The sequence below is a fragment of the Notolepis coatsorum genome (genome assembly GCF_963971535.1).
Source record: "Notolepis coatsorum genome assembly, chromosome: 5".
Lineage (NCBI taxonomy): Eukaryota > Metazoa > Chordata > Actinopteri > Aulopiformes > Paralepididae > Notolepis > Notolepis coatsorum.
In genome coordinates this window covers 207524477-207544476 of record NC_140169.1, presented here as the reverse complement: position 1 = coordinate 207544476, position 20000 = coordinate 207524477, and the positions used below count along the sequence as shown (strand labels likewise).

The window sequence follows — 20000 nt, the reverse complement described above, 5'->3', positions numbered from 1 at the left end:
TATTTAATTTGTGTGTTTGTGTGTGTTTCTTTTATTTGTGTGTATGTGTGTGTGTATCTCCTAAATATATGTATGTGTGTGTCTCTCTCCCCAGTTGACAGTGCGTCCCAGTCAGGGTGGAGAGGCCCCCAGGGACGTGACCTCTGACTCAGGCAGTATCTTCATGTCCGGTCTGACCCCGGGGGTGGAGTACACATACAGCGTCCAGCCCATCATCAATGGACACGAGCAAGGCAACCCCATCACACGGCGCGTCGTCACACGTAAGGCCTGATCAGGAACCTCAGAGAGAGAGAGTCTGTGTTTCTCCCCTGTTATTGATTTATGTATTTCTTTTAGGAAGGGAGGAAAGACCTTTGAACCAGTTATTTAGTTTGACACTTAAAGGTGCTATAGGTAACGTTCAGCGACTAGATGTCGCACTAGCGCACCAACATGACATTTATCCATCAGGTGCATCATTCCACGTGGGGAAATGGGAAGTAGGTAGAGGATACATACACGCAACAACATTCATTTTGGACCTGCAAAGGATTTTTTAAATGATAAATAATTTTTTGGGGATGGAAAGCAATACTTTTCTCTCTGTGGATGTATTATAAAAAATATTTAACTAAGGATTTTTAACATTAATCCTGAAGAGGACGTGTGATAATGTATGTAAGCGTATTGCTGCCACACCAGAAACAGAATAAAATATCAGTATAACGTGATAACTTATTGTTGTTTTAACAAAACGTTTCACATTATAATGTGATCGCTTATTGTTTTAACATAAAACGTTTCACGTTATAACGTGATAACTTATTGGTATCGTGTGAAACGTTTTATGTTAAAACAATAAGTTATAACATGATACCAACTTATCACGGTATAACGTGAAACGTTTTATGTTAAAACAATAAGTTATCACGTTATAATGTGAAAAAATTTATGTTAAAACAATAAGTTATCACGTGTGGCAGCAATATGCTTCCGTAGATAATGTGATAATCAGACATAAAACGTGCTCTGTGTCTTGAGAGCTCTGCTGCCCCCCCCCCCCCCATCCCACTATTTCTTCAACTTCCCTCCAGTTAGCCTTTTTAACATCCTTGAGGGGAGGTTGGCTGACCTCACAGAACACGTTGGTATGTTTTATGGCTGATTACCACACGTCCTCCTCACAACAGAATGATAGGAGTACATTTATAAATCTGCAAAGTGGTCCTTTTTAGGCCTCAATGAATGTGATGTAAAGCAGATGATCTGGGGCCTGGTGTTTCTCAGTTGTGTAAGGACTGTCACGTTGCAATGTGAAAGAAACACTGCTTCCAGTACAATTTCAACTAGGATAAGATTTTCCATCTTCCTCCTCTCTTCCTTGTTCTCCTCTTCCTCATCTTCCTCCTCTCTAGCTTTGTCTCCTCCCACCGATCTGAATCTGGAGTCCCACCCTGATACTGGAGAACTGACCGTCCAATGGAACGGAGCCAAGACACCTGGTACACACACACACACACACACACACACACACACACACACACACACACACACACACACACACACACACACACACACACACACACACACACACACACACATACACACACACAGGCGCACACACACACACACACACACACACACACCTACGCACACACACACACACACACTGTTCTGTATGTAACATATTATTTAGATTTAAAAGTTTATCTTTTAAACATATTATATAACATCATCATCATCATTGTCTCCTCTAACCCCTCCTCCTCCCCCCTTTCTCTCCCCAGACATCACAGGCTACAGAGTGACGTGCACACCGACCAATGGGCAGCGAGGAAACAGTGTGGAGGAGTTTGTGGAGGCGGGACAGAACTCGTGCACCCTGGAGAACCTGAGCCCGGGAGTGGAGTACAACGTCAGCGTAGTGACGGTCAAGGACGACATGGAGAGTGTTCCTGTGTCAACCACCATCACGCCAGGTTAGCCGTTAGCATAACAACCACCATCACGCCAGGTTAGCCGTTAGCATAACATTACCACGTCCGTCTTATTTAACGGTGTTATAGGTAACATCTTCATGTAGACTAATATATACATAATACATCCACAGAGCTTTTAGAAAGGTGCGGAATAAAAGTATACACCCCCCCCCCCCCCTCCCAAATAAATATTGCTGAATGAATTATAATTGCAAAAGTTTGCGGGTCCAAAATGAATGTTGTTGTTTACATGCATCCCCTCCCTACTTTCCATTTGGAATGCACCTGATTGGAGAAATGACATGCTGGTGCTTTAGTGTGACATCTAGTGGCTGATTGTTATCTATAGCACCTTTAAAGCGGGAGTTACACACAGTGTTTTGTGCTCGTTTTTATACGTTTTTGAATACGTTTCATGTCCCTTTTACACAGAAATGCGTTTTTTGGCGTTTTTTGGTGGATACGGCTGAAACGCTAAATTGTGTTTGCGTTTTGGAGAACCCCTAAAAAACGCGCCGACAACAGCCGTGTAGTCTGCACGGAGCCGTTGTTGCGAAAACGCCCATGCGCAGTAGATACCATCTGCGTGCCCTTCCGGTGACAACAGTGTGTGTGGGTGTGTGTTTGGGACATAGCTCCGTGTCCCAAATAGCTTCAGCTACCATGTGTTGTCAAGTTATTGTTATAAGGACCCCAGTCCAAGCTACAACAGTCTGCATTCCCTTAACAATTGTTTGTATTGAGCCGTATTGTATTGTACCCATATGCAATATGTTAAATAAAGTTTACATCCATTCATTCTGCTAGCATTACCGATTGCATGAGCAGCTGGCTAACGTGAGCTATCAGACCATGTTAGCTCAAAGCTCCTCTTTCAACTTAACAAGCATTAAACAAAATGGCCCAGTCATCTATTCACCTTTGTTTAATACACACAGCGTTGTCTCTAATGTTATCTAACTACTGATAGCTCCCGATATCATCAGTTTGGTGCTGGCTAACTAGCGTGAGCTAACGTTAGCTTCTAGCCACAATGCTATACTGTTATAATGGCAAATTCCATTGACGTTAGCATGCAGCTAACAATGTAGCTACCGATCTTTTTTTAGACTAAACTATCCGCTCTTGGTGGTCACTTGTGTTGATGTTAGTTTTGTTTCATCAACAAATGACAGGCAGAACACACAGTGAATGTATCCGTTTTTGTTTATTGCACTTTTATTAGACTTTGCTGAAAAAGAAGTGCTGCATTGGGTAACTAGGCAAAATATGGTGGCGCCCATAGGCGCCCGGCGGCCTGTAGCTGTTCCGCAACTGTAACTATTTCCGGGGTAGGCCTGATTGGCCGCGACAGGCACGTGACCGCCGCGGCCACGCCCCGCGGCAGCCCCGCGACGCGGCAACGAGGCTGCTGTGGTTCACAGGCGCTTTCCGCCTTCAACGCCGCCCGCAGCAGAAGGAGTTCGCGGTGCCTTTCACTGTCATCAGTCATAATAATATCATCAGTCATCTCTAATAATATTAATCACTGTTCAATGTACTAATATACAATACGGCTCACTTTTCCCACTTCAATGACAGAGCCGCTTTTTAATAATATTGTCGCGGCGGAGCTCCGTCGCGGCAGCATTATGTAGCAGTAATCCCCCCTTCTTTACCATCGACAAACTAGCTCAATTGGTAACTCTGCTTGGCTGTGGATCCTATGGTCCTAAGTTCGATTCCCTTAAGTTTTTTTTTTTTTACGTGCATTGCACTATAGCGTGTATGGTACAGTAACGGTCTCTGGAGCGCAACAGTAAGAAGCATTTGCACTGCAACGCATACACCTTACTGTAAATTGTACCATACAATATACAATATACAATACGCTATGCACGTTAAAAAAAAATCCACAGCCAAGCAGAGTTACCAATTGAGCTAGTTTGTCGATGGTAAAGAAGGGGGGATTACTGCTACATAATGCTGCCGCGACGGAGCTCCGCCGCGACAATATTATTAAACAGCGGCTCTGTCATTGAAATGGGAAAAGTGAGCCGTATTGTATATTAGTACATTGAACAGTGATTAATATTATTAGAGATGACTGATGATATTATTATGACTGATGACAGTGAAAGGCGCCGCGAACTCCTTCTGCTGCGGGCGGCGTTGAAGGCGGAAAGCGCCTGTGAACCACAGCAGCCTCGTTGCCGCGTCGCGGGGCTGCCGCGGGGCGTGGCAGCGGCGGTCACGTGCCTGTCGGGGCCAATCAGGCCTACCCCGGAAATAGCTACAGTTGCGGAACAGCTACAGGCCATGAGGCCGCCCGGCGCCCGCCTGCCTTGTTGACATTGCAGGCACATTCAGGTTCTGATTGGTTGAAATTGCCTTCATGTTTGCCACCTACTGCCACCTACTGCTTTGGCAGTGTACTACATCAGTGTGCTCAGGTGACAAAAACGAAAGTGTGACTCGAGGCTGCCACGTCGCGGCGAAACGCGTATGACAATGAAACGAAAATGAAACGAAAGGTGTAACCGCCGCCTAAAGCACCACTTCGCCAATTTTCAACCTTAAGCCAGAAAGAGGAGATTTGGCCCGATCCATAGATGTATGACTTGGCCACAATAAGGTCATTTATAGGCCTGATATTCTATATTCATATTTCAAATTGCATGTGTCTGGATGGCAACATTCAGTACTGTATCTACAAAAAACCCTGTAAATCATCTGTCCTTTATTAATTTGCTTAGATCTTTTGTACACTTGATCTCAAGAAGGTGCTTACTGAGCTCAGTGGCAATCACGTCTGGTCAATGACATGGTGTTGGTGACATGGTGTTATTAACTGTCAGAGATACACAATATTTCTGACACTGGGAATACATTCCCTGAGATCCATAGATGTCCCTGGATACCAAGAACATACAAATAGCCCTTGTAGAAGTGGAGCAATATTCCATTTACTTAGGTATGTACCTTTAGGCGAATTTTCTGAAAATATGGCTCAGGCTTAAGAGGTTAATCCTATTCTTGTTGTGAGGAAGACACATGATAATTGGACATAGAACGTACCAATGTGTTCCCATGTCTACATGAACGTTCCGTGTTAGGCCTCTGTTCAGATCATGTCAAAGAAACATTATTTTATTTGTGTGTATTTTATGTGTGATGCTGACTGTTACTGAATCTTGATGTTAATGGGAATATAATCTCTTTCACAATAACAACGTTGTGAAACATTAACTCAAAACTAAACCAACCCCTTATCAACATCAGTGATACAAGAGCTGGTCTGTTTGTATTGCCGCCTAGCTAGCTGGTCCGTTTGTATCACAGCCTAGCTAGCTATAGCAAGCATATGTAAAACAAAACAAAGTCTATTCCGTGGTTGGTTGCCTCAGTATATATTAAGAATTAAAACCTTAACATAAAGATGTTCAACAGATCAATCTTTTATTGAAGGGGAACACTTAATCATGGTCTTAATATATAACATATACCACGGAAACAAGACTTTGTTTTCATGCAATAGCGAATGGTGTGATATGATAGTTATATCACACTATTCTATACTACCACTAGCAGCCACTGACCTCTGCTTCTATATATATGTCTGTTTCTCTGTCTGCCTGTCTGTCTATATGTTCTCTCTCTCTCTCCCATTGTGTTTCTTTCTTTCTTTTTGTCTGTCTGTATCTGTATCTCTACTCTTCCCCTCCTTCTGTCTGTCCCACCTCTCTTCCCTCTTTCCCTCCTTCTCCTTCTCTCTCTCTCCTTGCTCCCTCCCTCTCTCCTCCCTCTCTCCTCCCTTGCCATAACCAGAAGTACCTCAGCTGACAGACCTGAACTTCGTGGACGTCACCGACACCACCATCGGCCTGCGCTGGTCCCCGCTGAACACCACGACGATCACCGGGTACCGTATCACCGTGGTCGCCGCCGGCGAGAGCATCCCCATCATGGAGGACACGGTGGAGCCGACGTCGGGGTATTACACCGTGTACGGTCTGGAGCCCGGCATCGACTATGACATCAGCGTCATCACCGTGTCGGAGAATGGAGAGAGCGAACCCACCACCGTCACCCAGTCTACTGGTAAGAACCCACCACCGTCACCCAGTCTACTGGTAAGAAACCACCACCGTCACCCAGTCTACTGGTAAGAAACCACCACCAGTCACCCAGTCTACTGGTAAGAACCCACCACCGTCACCCAGTCTACTGGTAAGAACCCACCACCGTCACCCAGTCTACTGGTTAGAAACCACCACCGTCACTCAGTCTACTGGTTAGAAACCACCACCATCACCCAGTCTACTGGTTAGAAACCACCACCATCACTCAGTCTACTGGTTAGAAACCACCACCATCACTCAGTCTACTGGTTAGAAACCACCACCGTCACCCAGTCTACTGGTAAGAAACCACCACCATCACTCAGTCTACTGGTTAGAAACCACCACCATCACTCAGTCTACTGGTTAGAAACCACCACCGTCACCCAGTCTACTGGTTAGAAACCACCACCATCACCCAGTCTACTGGTTAGAACCCACCACCATCACTCAGTCTACTGGTTAGAAACCACCACCGTCACCCAGTCTACTGGTTAGAAACCACCACCGTCACCCAGTCTACTGGTTAGAAACCACCACCATCACTCAGTCTACTGGTTAGAAACCACCACCATCACTCAGTCTACTGGTTAGAAACCACCACCGTCACCCAGTCTACTGGTTAGAAACCACCACCGTCACCCAGTCTACTGGTTAGAAACCACCACCATCACCCAGTCTACTGGTTAGAAACCACCACCATCACTCAGTCTACTGGTTAGAAACCACCACCGTCACCCAGTCTACTGGTTAGAAACCACCACCATCACTCAGTCTACTGGTTAGAAACCACCACCGTCACTCAGTCTACTGGTTAGAAACCACCACCATCACTCAGTCTACTGGTTAGAAACCACCACCATCACTCAGTCTACTGGTTAGAAACCACCACCATCACTCAGTCTACTGGTTAGAAACCACCACCATCACTCAGTCTACTGGTTAGAAACCACCACCATCACCCAGTCTACTGGTTAGAAACCACTACCGTCACCCAGTCTACTGGTTAGAAACCACCACCATCACTCAGTCTACTGGTTAGAAACCACCACCATCACTCAGTCTACTGGTTAGAAACCACCACCGTCACTCAGTCTACTGGTTAGAAACCACCACCATCACTCAGTCTACTGGTTAGAAACCACCACCATCACTCAGTCTACTGGTTAGAAACCACCACCATCACTCAGTCTACTGGTTAGAAACCACCACCATCACTCAGTCTACTGGTTAGAAACCACCACCATCACTCAGTCTACTGGTTAGAAACCACCACCATCACCCAGTCTACTGGTTAGAAACCACTACCATCACCCAGTCTACTGGTTAGAAACCACTACCGTCACCCAGTCTACTGGTTAGAAACCACTACCGTCACTCAGTCTACTGGTTAGAAACCACCACCATCACCCAGTCTACTGGTTAGAAACCACTACCGTCACCCAGTCTACTGGTTAGAAACCACCACCATCACTCAGTCTACTGGTTAGAAACCACCACCATCACTCAGTCTACTGGTTAGAAACCACCACCGTCACCCAGTCTACTGGTTAGAAACCACCACCATCACTCAGTCTACTGGTTAGAAACCACCACCGTCACTCAGTCTACTGGTTAGAAACCACCACCATCACTCAGTCTACTGGTTAGAAACCACCACCATCACTCAGTCTACTGGTTAGAAACCACCACCATCACTCAGTCTACTGGTTAGAAACCACCACCATCACTCAGTCTACTGGTTAGAAACCACCACCATCACCCAGTCTACTGGTTAGAAACCACTACCGTCACCCAGTCTACTGGTTAGAAACCACCACCATCACTCAGTCTACTGGTTAGAAACCACCACCATCACCCAGTCTACTGGTTAGAAACCACCACCATCACTCAGTCTACTGGTTAGAAACCACCACCGTCACTCAGTCTACTGGTTAGAAACCACCACCATCACTCAGTCTACTGGTTAGAAACCACCACCATCACTCAGTCTACTGGTTAGAAACCACCACCATCACTCAGTCTACTGGTTAGAAACCACCACCATCACTCAGTCTACTGGTTAGAAACCACCACCATCACCCAGTCTACTGGTTAGAAACCACTACCGTCACCCAGTCTACTGGTTAGAAACCACCACCATCACTCAGTCTACTGGTTAGAAACCACCACCATCACTCAGTCTACTGGTTAGAAACCACCACCATCACTCAGTCTACTGGTTAGAAACCACCACCATCACTCAGTCTACTGGTTAGAAACCACCACCATCACCCAGTCTACTGGTTAGAAACCACTACCGTCACCCAGTCTACTGGTTAGAAACCACTACCGTCACCCAGTCTACTGGTTAGAAACCACCACCATCACTCAGTCTACTGGTTAGAAACCACCACCATCACTCAGTCTACTGGTTAGAAACCACCACCATCACTCAGTCTACTGGTTAGAAACCACCACCATCACTCAGTCTACTGGTTAGAAACCACCACTGTCACGCAGTCTACTGGTTAGAAACCACCACCATCACTCAGTCTACTGGTTAGAAACCACCACCGTCACCCAGTCTACTGGTTAGAAACCACCACCATCACCCAGTCTACTGGTTAGAAACCACCACCATCACTCAGTCTACTGGTTAGAAACCACCACCATCACTCAGTCTACTGGTTAGAAACCACCACCATCACCCAGTCTACTGGTTAGAAACCACTACCGTCACCCAGTCTACTGGTTAGAAACCACCACCATCACTCAGTCTACTGGTTAGAAACCACCACCATCACTCAGTCTACTGGTTAGAAACCACCACCATCACTCAGTCTACTGGTTAGAAACCACCACCATCACTCAGTCTACTGGTTAGAAACCACCACTGTCACGCAGTCTACTGGTTAGAAACCACCACCATCACTCAGTCTACTGGTTAGAAACCACCACCGTCACCCAGTCTACTGGTTAGAAACCACCACCGTCACCCAGTCTACTGGTTAGAAACCACCACCATCACCCAGTCTACTGGTTAGAAACCACCACCATCACCCAGTCTACTGGTTAGAAACCACCACCATCACCCAGTCTACTGGTTAGAAACCACCACCATCACCCAGTCTACTGGTTAGAAACCACCACCATCACTCAGTCTACTGGTTAGAAACCACCACCAGTCACCCAGTCTACTGGTTAGAAACCTCCACCGTCACTCAGTCTACTGGTTAGAAACCACCACCGTCACCCAGTCTACTGGTTAGAAACCACCACCGTCACCCAGTCTACTGGTTAGAAACCACCACCGTCACCCAGTCTACTGGTTAGAAACCACCACCGTCACTCAGTCTACTGGTTAGAAACCACCACCAGTCACCCAGTCTACTGGTTAGAAACCACCACCAGTCACCCAGTCTACTGGTTAGAAACCACCACCAGTCACCCAGTCTACTGGTTAGAAACCACCACCAGTCACTCAGTCTACTGGTTAGAAACCACCACCAGTCACTCAGTCTACTGGTTAGAAACCACCACCAGTCACTCAGTCTACTGGTTAGAAACCACCACCGTCACTCAGTCTACTGGTTAGAAACCACCACCAGTCACTCAGTCTACTGGTTAGAAACCACCACCATCACCCAGTCTACTGGTTAGAAACCACCACCGTCACCCAGTCTACTGGTTAGAAACCACCACCAGTCACTCAGTCTACTTGTTAGAAACCACCACCGTCACTCAGTCTACTGGTTAGAAACCACCACCATCACTCAGTCTACTGGTTAGAAACCACCACCGTCACTCAGTCTACTGGTTAGAAACCACCACCATCACTCAGGCTGAGGTTAGACTAGTGTATTCCTGGCGTTTTTTTATACGTTTTTGACGACGTTTCATGTCCTATCTACACAGAAACGCGTTTTTTGGCGTTTTTTTGTGGATACGGCTGAAACGCAAAATTGTGTTTGCGTTTGGAGATACGCAAAAAAACGAGTCGACAAACAGCGTGTAGTCTGCACGTAGCCGTTGTTGCGAAAACGCCCATGCGCAGTAGATACCATCTGCGTGCCCTTCCGGTGACAGCAGAGTGTGTGTGTGTGTGTGTGTTTGGGACAGAGCTCCGTGTCCCAAATAGCTTCAGCTACCATGTGTTGTCAAGTTATTGTTATAAGGACCCCAGTCCAAGCTACAACAGTCTGCATTCCCTTAACAATTGTTTGTATTGAGCCGTATTGTATTGTACCCATATGCAATATGTTAAATAAAGTTTACATCCATTCATTCTGCTAGCATTACCGATGGCATGAGCAGCTGGCTAACGTGAGCTATCAGGATTCAGACCCTGTTAGCTCAGAGTTCCTCTTTCAACTTAAGAAGCATTAAACAAAATGGCCCAGTCATCTATTCACCTTTGTTTAATACACACAGCGTTGTCTCTAATGTTATCTAACTACTGATAGCTCGCGATATCATCAGTTTTGTTGCTGGCTAAGTAGCGTGAGCTAACGTTAGCTTCTAGCCACAATGCTATATTGTTATAATGGCATACTCCATTGACGTTAGCATGCAGCTAACAATGCTACCGAGCGTTTTTTAGACTAAAACTATCCGCTCTTGGTGGTCACTTGTGTTGATGTTAGTTTTGTTTCATCAACAAATGACAAGCAGAACACACAGTGAATGTATCCGTTTTTGTTTATTGCACTTTTATTAGGCTTTGCTGAAAAATTATTGCTGCATTGAGTAAACAAGATGGTGGCGCGGCATAGGCTGCCTTGTTGACATTTTCTTTTGGTGGAGCTTCCACCAGGAAGTGTATTGGCACATTCGTTCTGATTGGTTGAAATTGCCTTCATGTTTGCCACCTACTGCCACCTACTGCTTTGGCAGTGTACTACATCAGTGTGCTTGGCTGACAAAAACGAAAAAAAAACGAAAGTGTGACTCGAGGCGCATGACGTCGCGGCGATACGCGGCGATGCGTATAAGAAAACAATACGAAGATGATACGAAAGGTGTAACCTCAGCCTCAGTCTACTTGTTAGAAACCACCACCGTCACCCAGTCTACTGGTTAGAAACCTTCACCGTCACTCAGGGTGCTTTCTCACTCACCATTCGGTTCCGTTCCTGTTCGGTCCGTCCTCGTTCCGTCCTTGGGTGCGAACTTCCCCCCTCCCTCTCCCCCCTCTAGTTTGTGTACACACTCAGTCTTTGTGCACTCTGGGTTTTGTTTACGGTTTGCGTTTTGAGCGTGTAAGCTTGCCGTAGGCAATGATGTCACGCTCGAAAATGTAAACACAGGAAGAGTGTTAACACGGCGGTGGAGACTGGATGCTGATATAAAAGAAACAAATAACCAATAAATATGAAGTTATATTTGAACCTCTGTTGTCAAGCCTTGTCAATATAACCCACCCCCCTTTTCTCACAAATGGAACTGGTGTCGTGCAGTCCGCTTGAGAGCTTTCCAGGGTTAACGCTAACGCTAGTTAGCTTAGCCTATTACTAGTCTATCTAGTCTACTAGACCTATCTACTAGTTAGCAGCTAACATTAGCCCATAGCTTGCGGCAATTATATTGCATGTCAGTTGATGGAACTGCTGTCGTGGATTCCGCTTTGAGCGTTTTCCAAGGTTAACGCTAAGCTTACGCTAACGCTAGTTAGCTTAGCCTGCTCAGCAGCTAACATTAGCCCATCGCTCGCATGTCATTGATCTACCGGTCGATCACGGCCGACTGGTTGGGCACCACTGGTCTAATAGAAATAAATGCATTCGAACAAGAAATCAATGTATAGACATAGCAATGGCAAAAAAAATGGCCAGGCCTAATGCGAGCCAGGGAAGTGTTGTGCTTTGTAACGTGGCTTCATGTTTTCATCCACTAAGCTCAGCTGTGAGGCTCCACATGCTTGTTTGGTTACTTTTTTTTTCTTTCTTTTTGATCGGATCGGGAAATATCAGTATCGGTAGATACTCAAAATCACATGATCGGGATCGGATCGGGAGCAAAAAAACATGATCGGGACATCCCTAATATGTACATAAGAGAGATGTAATTAAATAGCTTGCAAGGTTATTAAGTGTATGTGTGTGAGAGAGAGAGAGAGAGAGAGAGAGAGAGAGAGAGAGAGAGAGAGAGAGAGAGAGAGAGAGAGAGAGAGAGAGAGAGAGACATTATGGTTTCAACTAGGTATTGTATCATGCTGTGGCTCCTTTGGTGCCTTACTGCAAATAATATTGTTTGTTACCCACTACAGACAGATTCTCAGACACACACACACACACACACACACACACACACACTCTGTTCCATTTAAGTATGCGATCACTTTCTCCTTCATGTGTGTTTCTCTCTTCTCCTCATCATGTGACTCGGGTCACATGACCATCATGCTTGTATACTTTAGTTTAGACCATTGGAGATGTTTCAGACTCGTGATATTGTTCACAATTTTTAAATGACCTTCATGAACCCGGTGCATTGCCAGACTATTTTCTTCCCACCGATGATGTGGTCGAAGGGGAGAGTCCTTTCTCTGCAGCTCTGGCTAGTTAGCCACAAATCAACGTGGCCACATTCAAGTCTTCAGGGTTTGTACAGACAGGAGCGTGGCCCCACTGACTTTGGTATGTGAGCTCAGACAGGAGCGTGGCCCCACTGACTTTGGTATGTGAGCTCAGACAGGAGCGTGGCCCCACTGACTTTGGTATGTGAGCTCAGACAGGAGCGTGGCCCCACTGACTTTGGTATGTGAGCTCAGACAGGAGCGTGGCCCCACTGACTTTGGTATGTGAGCTCAGACAGGAGCGTGGCCCCACTGACTTTGGTATGTGAGCTCAGACAGGAGCGTGGCCCCACTGACTTTGGTATGTGAGCTCAGACAGGAGCGTGGCCCCACTGACTTTGGTATGTGAGCTCAGACAGGAGCGTGGCCCCACTGACTTTGGTATGTGAGCTCAGACAGGAGCGTGGCCCCACTGACTTTGGTATGTGAGCTCAGACATGAGCGTGGCCCCACTGACTTTGGTATGTGAGCTCAGACAGGAGCGTGGCCCCACTGACTTTGGTATGTGAGCTAATCACAAGCTTGTAAACAGGACTGATTATATCAGAAGATAATGTTTGTATGCAGAAGGATCTTTCATCTTAGGATCACTAAGGATCTTCTCATGAAATCAGTCTAATTTACAAGCTTAAGACAGTGGTCGTGGGGTCAATTTGTCAATGATTATTAAAATGATAGTGCCTGCTATCTTAGGTGCACTGGATAACCATTGCTTTCTGTTTGACCTAATTCTATAATGTGGTCTCTGTCCCGTAGCTGTCCCAGCCCCTACAGGTCTAGGCTTTGGTGAGGTGGGCCCTGCCAGCATGGAGGTCCACTGGGCCACTCCCAGCGTCCCACACGCCGCCTACATCAACAGCTACCTCATCAGGTAGAGACCCTTATCTTAACCCTAACCATAACCATACTGTTTATAAACCCAATCCTTACCTTAACACTAACCTTAACCTTACTGTCTATAAACCCAACCCTTACCTTAACACTAACCTTAACCTTACTGTCTATAAACCCAACCCTTACCTTAACACTAACCTTAACCTTACTGTCTATAAACCCAACCCTTACCTTAACACTAACCTTAATCTTACTGTTTATAAACCCAATCCTTACCTTAACACTAACCTTAATCTTACTGTTTATAAACCCAACCCTTACCTTAACACTAACCTTAATCTTACTGTTTATAAACCCAATCTTTACCTTAACACTAACCTTAACCTTACTGTTTATAAACTAACCCTTATCTTAACACTAACCTTAATCTTACTGTTTATAAACTAACCCTTATCTTAACACTAACCTTAATCTTACTGTTTATAAACTAACCCTTATCTTAACACTAACCTTAACCTTACTGTTTATAAACCCAATCCTTACCTTAACACTAACCTTAACCTTACTGTTTATAAACCCAATCTTTACCTTAACACTAACCTTAACCTTACTGTTTATAAACTAACCCTTATCTTAACACTAACCTTAATCTTACTGTTTATAAACTAACCCTTATCTTAACACTAACCTTAACCTTACTGTTTATAAACCCAATCCTTACCTTAACACTAACCTTAACCTTACTGTTTATAAACCCAATCCTTACCTTAACACTAACCTTAACCTTACTGTTTATAAACTAACCCTTATCTTAACACTAACCTTAACCATACTGTTTATAAACCCAATCCTTACCTTAACACTAACCTTAATCTTACTGTTTATAAACGAACCCTTATCTTAACCCGTACCTTAACCATACTGTTTATAAACCCAATCCTTACCTTAACACTAACCTTAACCTTACTGTTTATAAACCCAATCCTTACCTTAACACTAACCTTAACCTTACTGTTTATAAACCCAATCCTTACCTTAACACTAACCTTAATCTTACTGTTTATAAACCCAATCCTTACCTTAACACTAACCTTAATCTTACTGTTTATAAACGAACCCTTATCTTAACCCGTACCTTAATCTTACTGTTTATAAACCCAATCCTTACCTTAACACTAACCTTAACCTTACTGTTTATAAACTAACCCTTATCTTAACCCGTACCTTAATCTTACTGTCTATAAACCCAACCCTTACCTTAACACTAACCTTAACCTTACTGTCTATAAACCCAACCCTTACCTTAACACTAACCTTACTGTCTATAAACCCAACCCTTACCTTAACACTAACCTTAACCTTACTGTCTATAAACCCAACCCTTACCTTAACACTAACCTTAACCTTACTGTCTATAAACCCAACCCTTACCTTAACACTAACCTTAACCTTACTGTCTATAAACCCAATCCTTACCTTAACACTAACCTTAACCTTACTGTTTATAAACCCAATCCTTACCTTAACACTAACCTTAATCTTACTGTCTATAAACCCAATCCTTACCTTAACACTAACCTTAATCTTACTGTCTATAAACCCAATCCTTACCTTAACACTAACCTTAACCTTACTGTTTATAAACCAATCCTTATCTTAACCCGTACCTTAATCTTACTGTTTATAAACCCAACCCTTACCTTAACACTAACCTTAATCTTACTGTTTATAAACCCAATCTTTACCTTAACACTAACCTTAACCTTACTGTGTGTAAACTAACCCTTATCTTAACCCGTACCTTAATCTTACTGTTTATAAACCCAATCCTTACCTTAACACTAACCTTAACCTTACTGTTTATAAACTAACCCTTATCTTAACCCGTACCTTAATCTTACTGTTTATAAACCCAATCCTTACCTTAACACTAACCTTAAATATGGTGATAAATCAATATTTATCTACGAAGATTTGAGCAAAGAAGCCATCACTCGACGTCTACCATACAAGGAGGTGATGCAAAAACTGTTCAAATCTGGTCACAAGCCAAGGCTATCATACCCGGCGCTGTTATCGATCGTGGACAGTGACGGCCACAGGTTTGGTGTATACACACCTAAAGAAGCTGAGGATTTTCTAAATCGAAAAGGAGCAGATACCCCAAGGCAGAACGACAATGCCGAAAACAGATAAGCCTCTTTCTCAGTGTATACCAGTGTTAGAATGACTTTATTGTGTTCATCAAGGTAGCAGACGATATGCAGGCCGTCTATAACAATGTGTACGGTGTATAATACGATTTGTAATACATTATAATTTCAGACTCTGGTCTCCGGGGAGACAAATACATATCATTGCAAAAAGATCTATCTGGAATATTCTGGGTTTATCGCTCAAATGCCCTGGGTCTCTTAGATCATTCTGGAACATAACAATAGTCAATTGCACTAGTATACTCTACAACCTTCTAGAATATAAGGCACCATGACAACGAAGGCCTACAACTCTAACATTAAACATCCGGTGTGTATATATATAGCAGATAATCAATTGAATGAAGTTCTATCAGTCCTTAATAACACTTTAAAAATTAACCACACCTAAACGTATGAACACTACAAGGTTATTCTAACAATTTAAGTAATCACTCCATTGAGGAAGTGACTGGCACATTGAAGCTCTAAAAGGCTCTGCTTTTCTATTTTATCTAATCTGTTAATTCGGTTCTAGTGGCTTATCCACGTTGATTATTATTCTATCTCTCATTCCTTATCTATATCTTTCTTTTAATTTTAATTTTATATTTTTTTCTTCTCATTATTCTATTTTTTATCTATATTTTAACTTACATTGTTCTTTTCCACTGTTCTTCACATTAAGGTGTCAATATTTCTCTACAATCTTTTCCTTTTTTCCTGACTTTCCTACACGTTGGTAGAGGGTTCAAATGAATATGTCGATGAAAGTTTATTCTCTTTTTTTATTTTTTATTTTTTGTCATTTATCACAATATTTCATTACAGTAAGGGAAGGTGCAAGACCAAAAGCGACATTCTATTGCAATAGAATGGAAATGTTAGATCCTATGGCAATTAGCATAGGAAGATTAGGATTACAATGCTCAGTTTGGGCAATCCGGTGGACGAAGGGAGAGAGTCAATCGCGGAGGATGTGTTTTTGGAACACAGGCCTGTACGACTTTCTGGGTGAGGGGAAAATAGGGGATTTTTATTTGTATATATATATGTTTTTAAGCTCGGCTCTCAACGGGACCTCATTAATTGGATGTACATCTATTGTAGCTTCGCACTCCAGAAGCATTACCAAAAACTACACAAAAACATGCATAGATTATGGCTAGTTTGAATATAATGGTATGGAACACCGGTGGGATAAACAAACAACACAAACGCAAAAGCTTGCTCACGCTGATGAAAAAAGAACATGTGGACGTGGCTCTATTAAGCGAAACGCACATTTTAGAGGAAGACATAAATACGTTAGCGGATAACATATACCATAACATTAGTCACTCTTCTTTTGGTACGAGAACTAGAGGGGTAGCCATAGTCGTCAGACGTAAATTAAATATCGAATTGAAAGGGGTATGGTCAGATGCGGAGGGGCGTATAACTATAGCTAGGATTATACATAATAACAGGAAAATTGCGTTGGCAGCGGTATATGCCCCAAATTTGTACGAAGTGGGTTTCTTCACTTCACTAACCGGAGAAATGTTAAACCATCCCGAATACTCATATATAATAGGTGCGGATTTTAATGCCATTTGGAACCCAAGGATGGACAAAACTTACCTTGCCTTTTCCAGCGAACAAAAAAATTCATCTAAAGCATTAAAAGATTGGTCAAAGTCAACAGGGGTAATTGATTTATGGCGTTCACTTAATCCCATGACCCGTAAGTACTCCTGTCGTTCGGCGAGACACAACACACTATCCAGAATTGATTACGTCTTTGCATCCCCGAGAATATTTGATAAATATGAAGTGGAAATGACACCCAATGCGCTATCAGATCACTGCTACTTAATCCTGAAAGCAACATTTGGTACACTATCTTCCCGGGCCCCAAGATGGCGTTTTAATTCTATGCTGCTTAACAACAAGGAATTCATTACACAAATTAAAGAAGCTCTCACAGTATTCCTACGGGATAATGCAAACGCGGAGCAAGACCCCAGAATATTATGGATGTCGGTAAAGGGTATGATCAAGGATTTCACGGATAGATTTTCCTCCATACTGCGCAAAAATCAATGCACAAAACTGTCTGAAATGGAAACGCTTTACTCAGCGCTTTTTAATTCTTTAAAATACAACAACTCTACTAGACTAGAAAACCAAGTTAACATTCTAAAGACAGAGATCAAAGCAATATACAGACAAAAATCGGAATTGCAAATACGCAGCACAAGACAACAGCAGTATTTCCAAGGTTCTAAACCTAGTCACCTATTAGCCATGCGATTAAGAATTAATGCAAAATTTGCAGATATAACTGCCATTAGAAAACAACAAGCTCTTGTAACAGACCCCAAAATAATAAACGATACATTCAAAGAATTCTACTCCGCTTTGTATAATTCAGAAACGACCTTTGATCAAAACAAATTAGACACATATCTTAATCAAATTACTCTCCCTAAACTTTCGGAGGACGACGCTAAACAGTTAGAAGCACCGATCACATTAGAAGAACTCAAGAAGGCCATATCCGGAATGAAAAACGGTAAGGCTCCGGGAATTGACGGTATCCCATCAGAAATTTAAATTTCTTGCTGGGACATATTTGGACCCTTATTACTAAATATGATCTTATACTCAGTCAAAGAGGGGAGCTTCCATAAACACCAAAATATCGCACTCATTTCAGTTCTTCACAAAAAAGACAAAGACCCCACTGAGTGCGGTAGTTACCGACCTTTAAGCCTCCTCGGAACCGATGTCAAACTGTACTCTAAGATATTAGCCATCAGATTGAAAAAGCATATGACGTCTTTAGTTCATCCGGACCAAACAGGCTTCATAAAAGGTCGCCTGATCAATGATAACATAAGGCGAATACTGCACGTACTAGATGCAGACAAAGAGGACACCACACCTAAGGCGATGCTATCCCTGGATGCTATGAAAGCATTTGACAGGTTGGAATGGTCGTTTCTATGGGCAGTATTAGAAAGGATGGGGTTAGGAAAAGGATTCATTGATATGATTAAAGTACTATACAAGGACCCATCGGCCAGGATTACAACAGGTACATTCATCTCCGATATCTTTCCGGTATCACGCTCTGCCAGACAGGGTTGCCCTCTTAGTCCCGGACTATTCGATCTATCATTAGAACCTTTAGCACAATTTATAAGACAATCCCAACACATAGAACCAATAGTAATCAAGGGCACACAACATAAAATTAGTTTATATGCGGACGATGTAATATTGTTCATGCAAAACCCCAACAACACATTGCCGCATATACTCAAGTTGATAGAGAACTTTGGTGATTTATCGGGATTTAAAATAAATTGGCCGAAGTCGGCTTTTCTTCCTCTTAACATCCGTGCAAAAAAAGACACATCCCTCCCAGGTGCGATACCCATGGTCAAACATTTTAGATGCTTGGGTGTGGAAATATTTCCCACCATAAGACAAACGGTGAAGCACAATTACACAAAAATACAGAACAAAATCAAAGACGACCTGGACAGGTGGGCAAAACTTAAAAACTCAGTACAGGCAAGGGTATCAATAGTTAAAATGGATGTATTACCAAGAATCAATTTCTTCAGCTCAATGCTTCCGTTACCTCCTCCAGAGGGCTACTGGAAAAGATTACAAACCTCCACATACAAATTTATTTGGAATAACAAACCACCTCGCATAAAAAGATCCACCGCACAGAGAAATAAAGCAGACGGTGGCATGGCAGTTCCAGATTTTTTACAATATTTTAAGGCTTTCACATTAAGACCATTGAAAATATGGTTTGACCCCCAGGCTTTGGTATCTTGGAGAGAATTAGAAGAAAACATAGTAGCCCCACAGAGACTGAAAGACATAGCACACACTAAACTTTCAATCAAGCATTGTGAGCGGGAATTTGGCCCCATAATTACCCATGCAATCAGAACATGGCGGGAAACACAAAAGAAATATCCTAACCCTCAAGAATGGCATAATCACACTCCCATATTCAATAACAATGCACTCTTAATGGGAAAACGCCCTATAAGATTCCCTATATGGGAAGAGCAAGGCATACACTCATTAGGGGATATTTTTAATAACCAGGGCCTCTGTAGTTATGTCGAAATATGCACAAAGTTTAACCTCACCGAGTCCACATGGCTTTTTTACATACAGTTACGACTTTGTCTGAGGTCTCACGGTGTTCCATTACTCATACCAATTGAACACCACAGATACCACAAATTTTTCTATGAAAGAGAAACATTGGGAGGTTTTGTATCAGGTTTTTATTATCAATTACTAACGTCCTCGTATGAAACCCTTCAACTAGACACTG

The 20000-nt window shown here is 43.2% G+C and overlaps 1 protein-coding gene across 1 annotated transcript in view; it reads left to right on the top strand.

Moving 5' to 3' along the window:
* LOC311228525 (fibronectin-like) overlaps nt 1-20000 on the top strand; it is a 156804-nt gene that overhangs the window by 70430 nt on the left and 66374 nt on the right. The window contains 5 exon segments of the mRNA XM_084314427.1: nt 95-263; nt 1398-1484; nt 1770-1961; nt 5769-6041; nt 13374-13488. Of these exon segments, the coding sequence (XP_084170553.1) occupies nt 95-263; nt 1398-1484; nt 1770-1961; nt 5769-6041; nt 13374-13488 (836 nt within the window).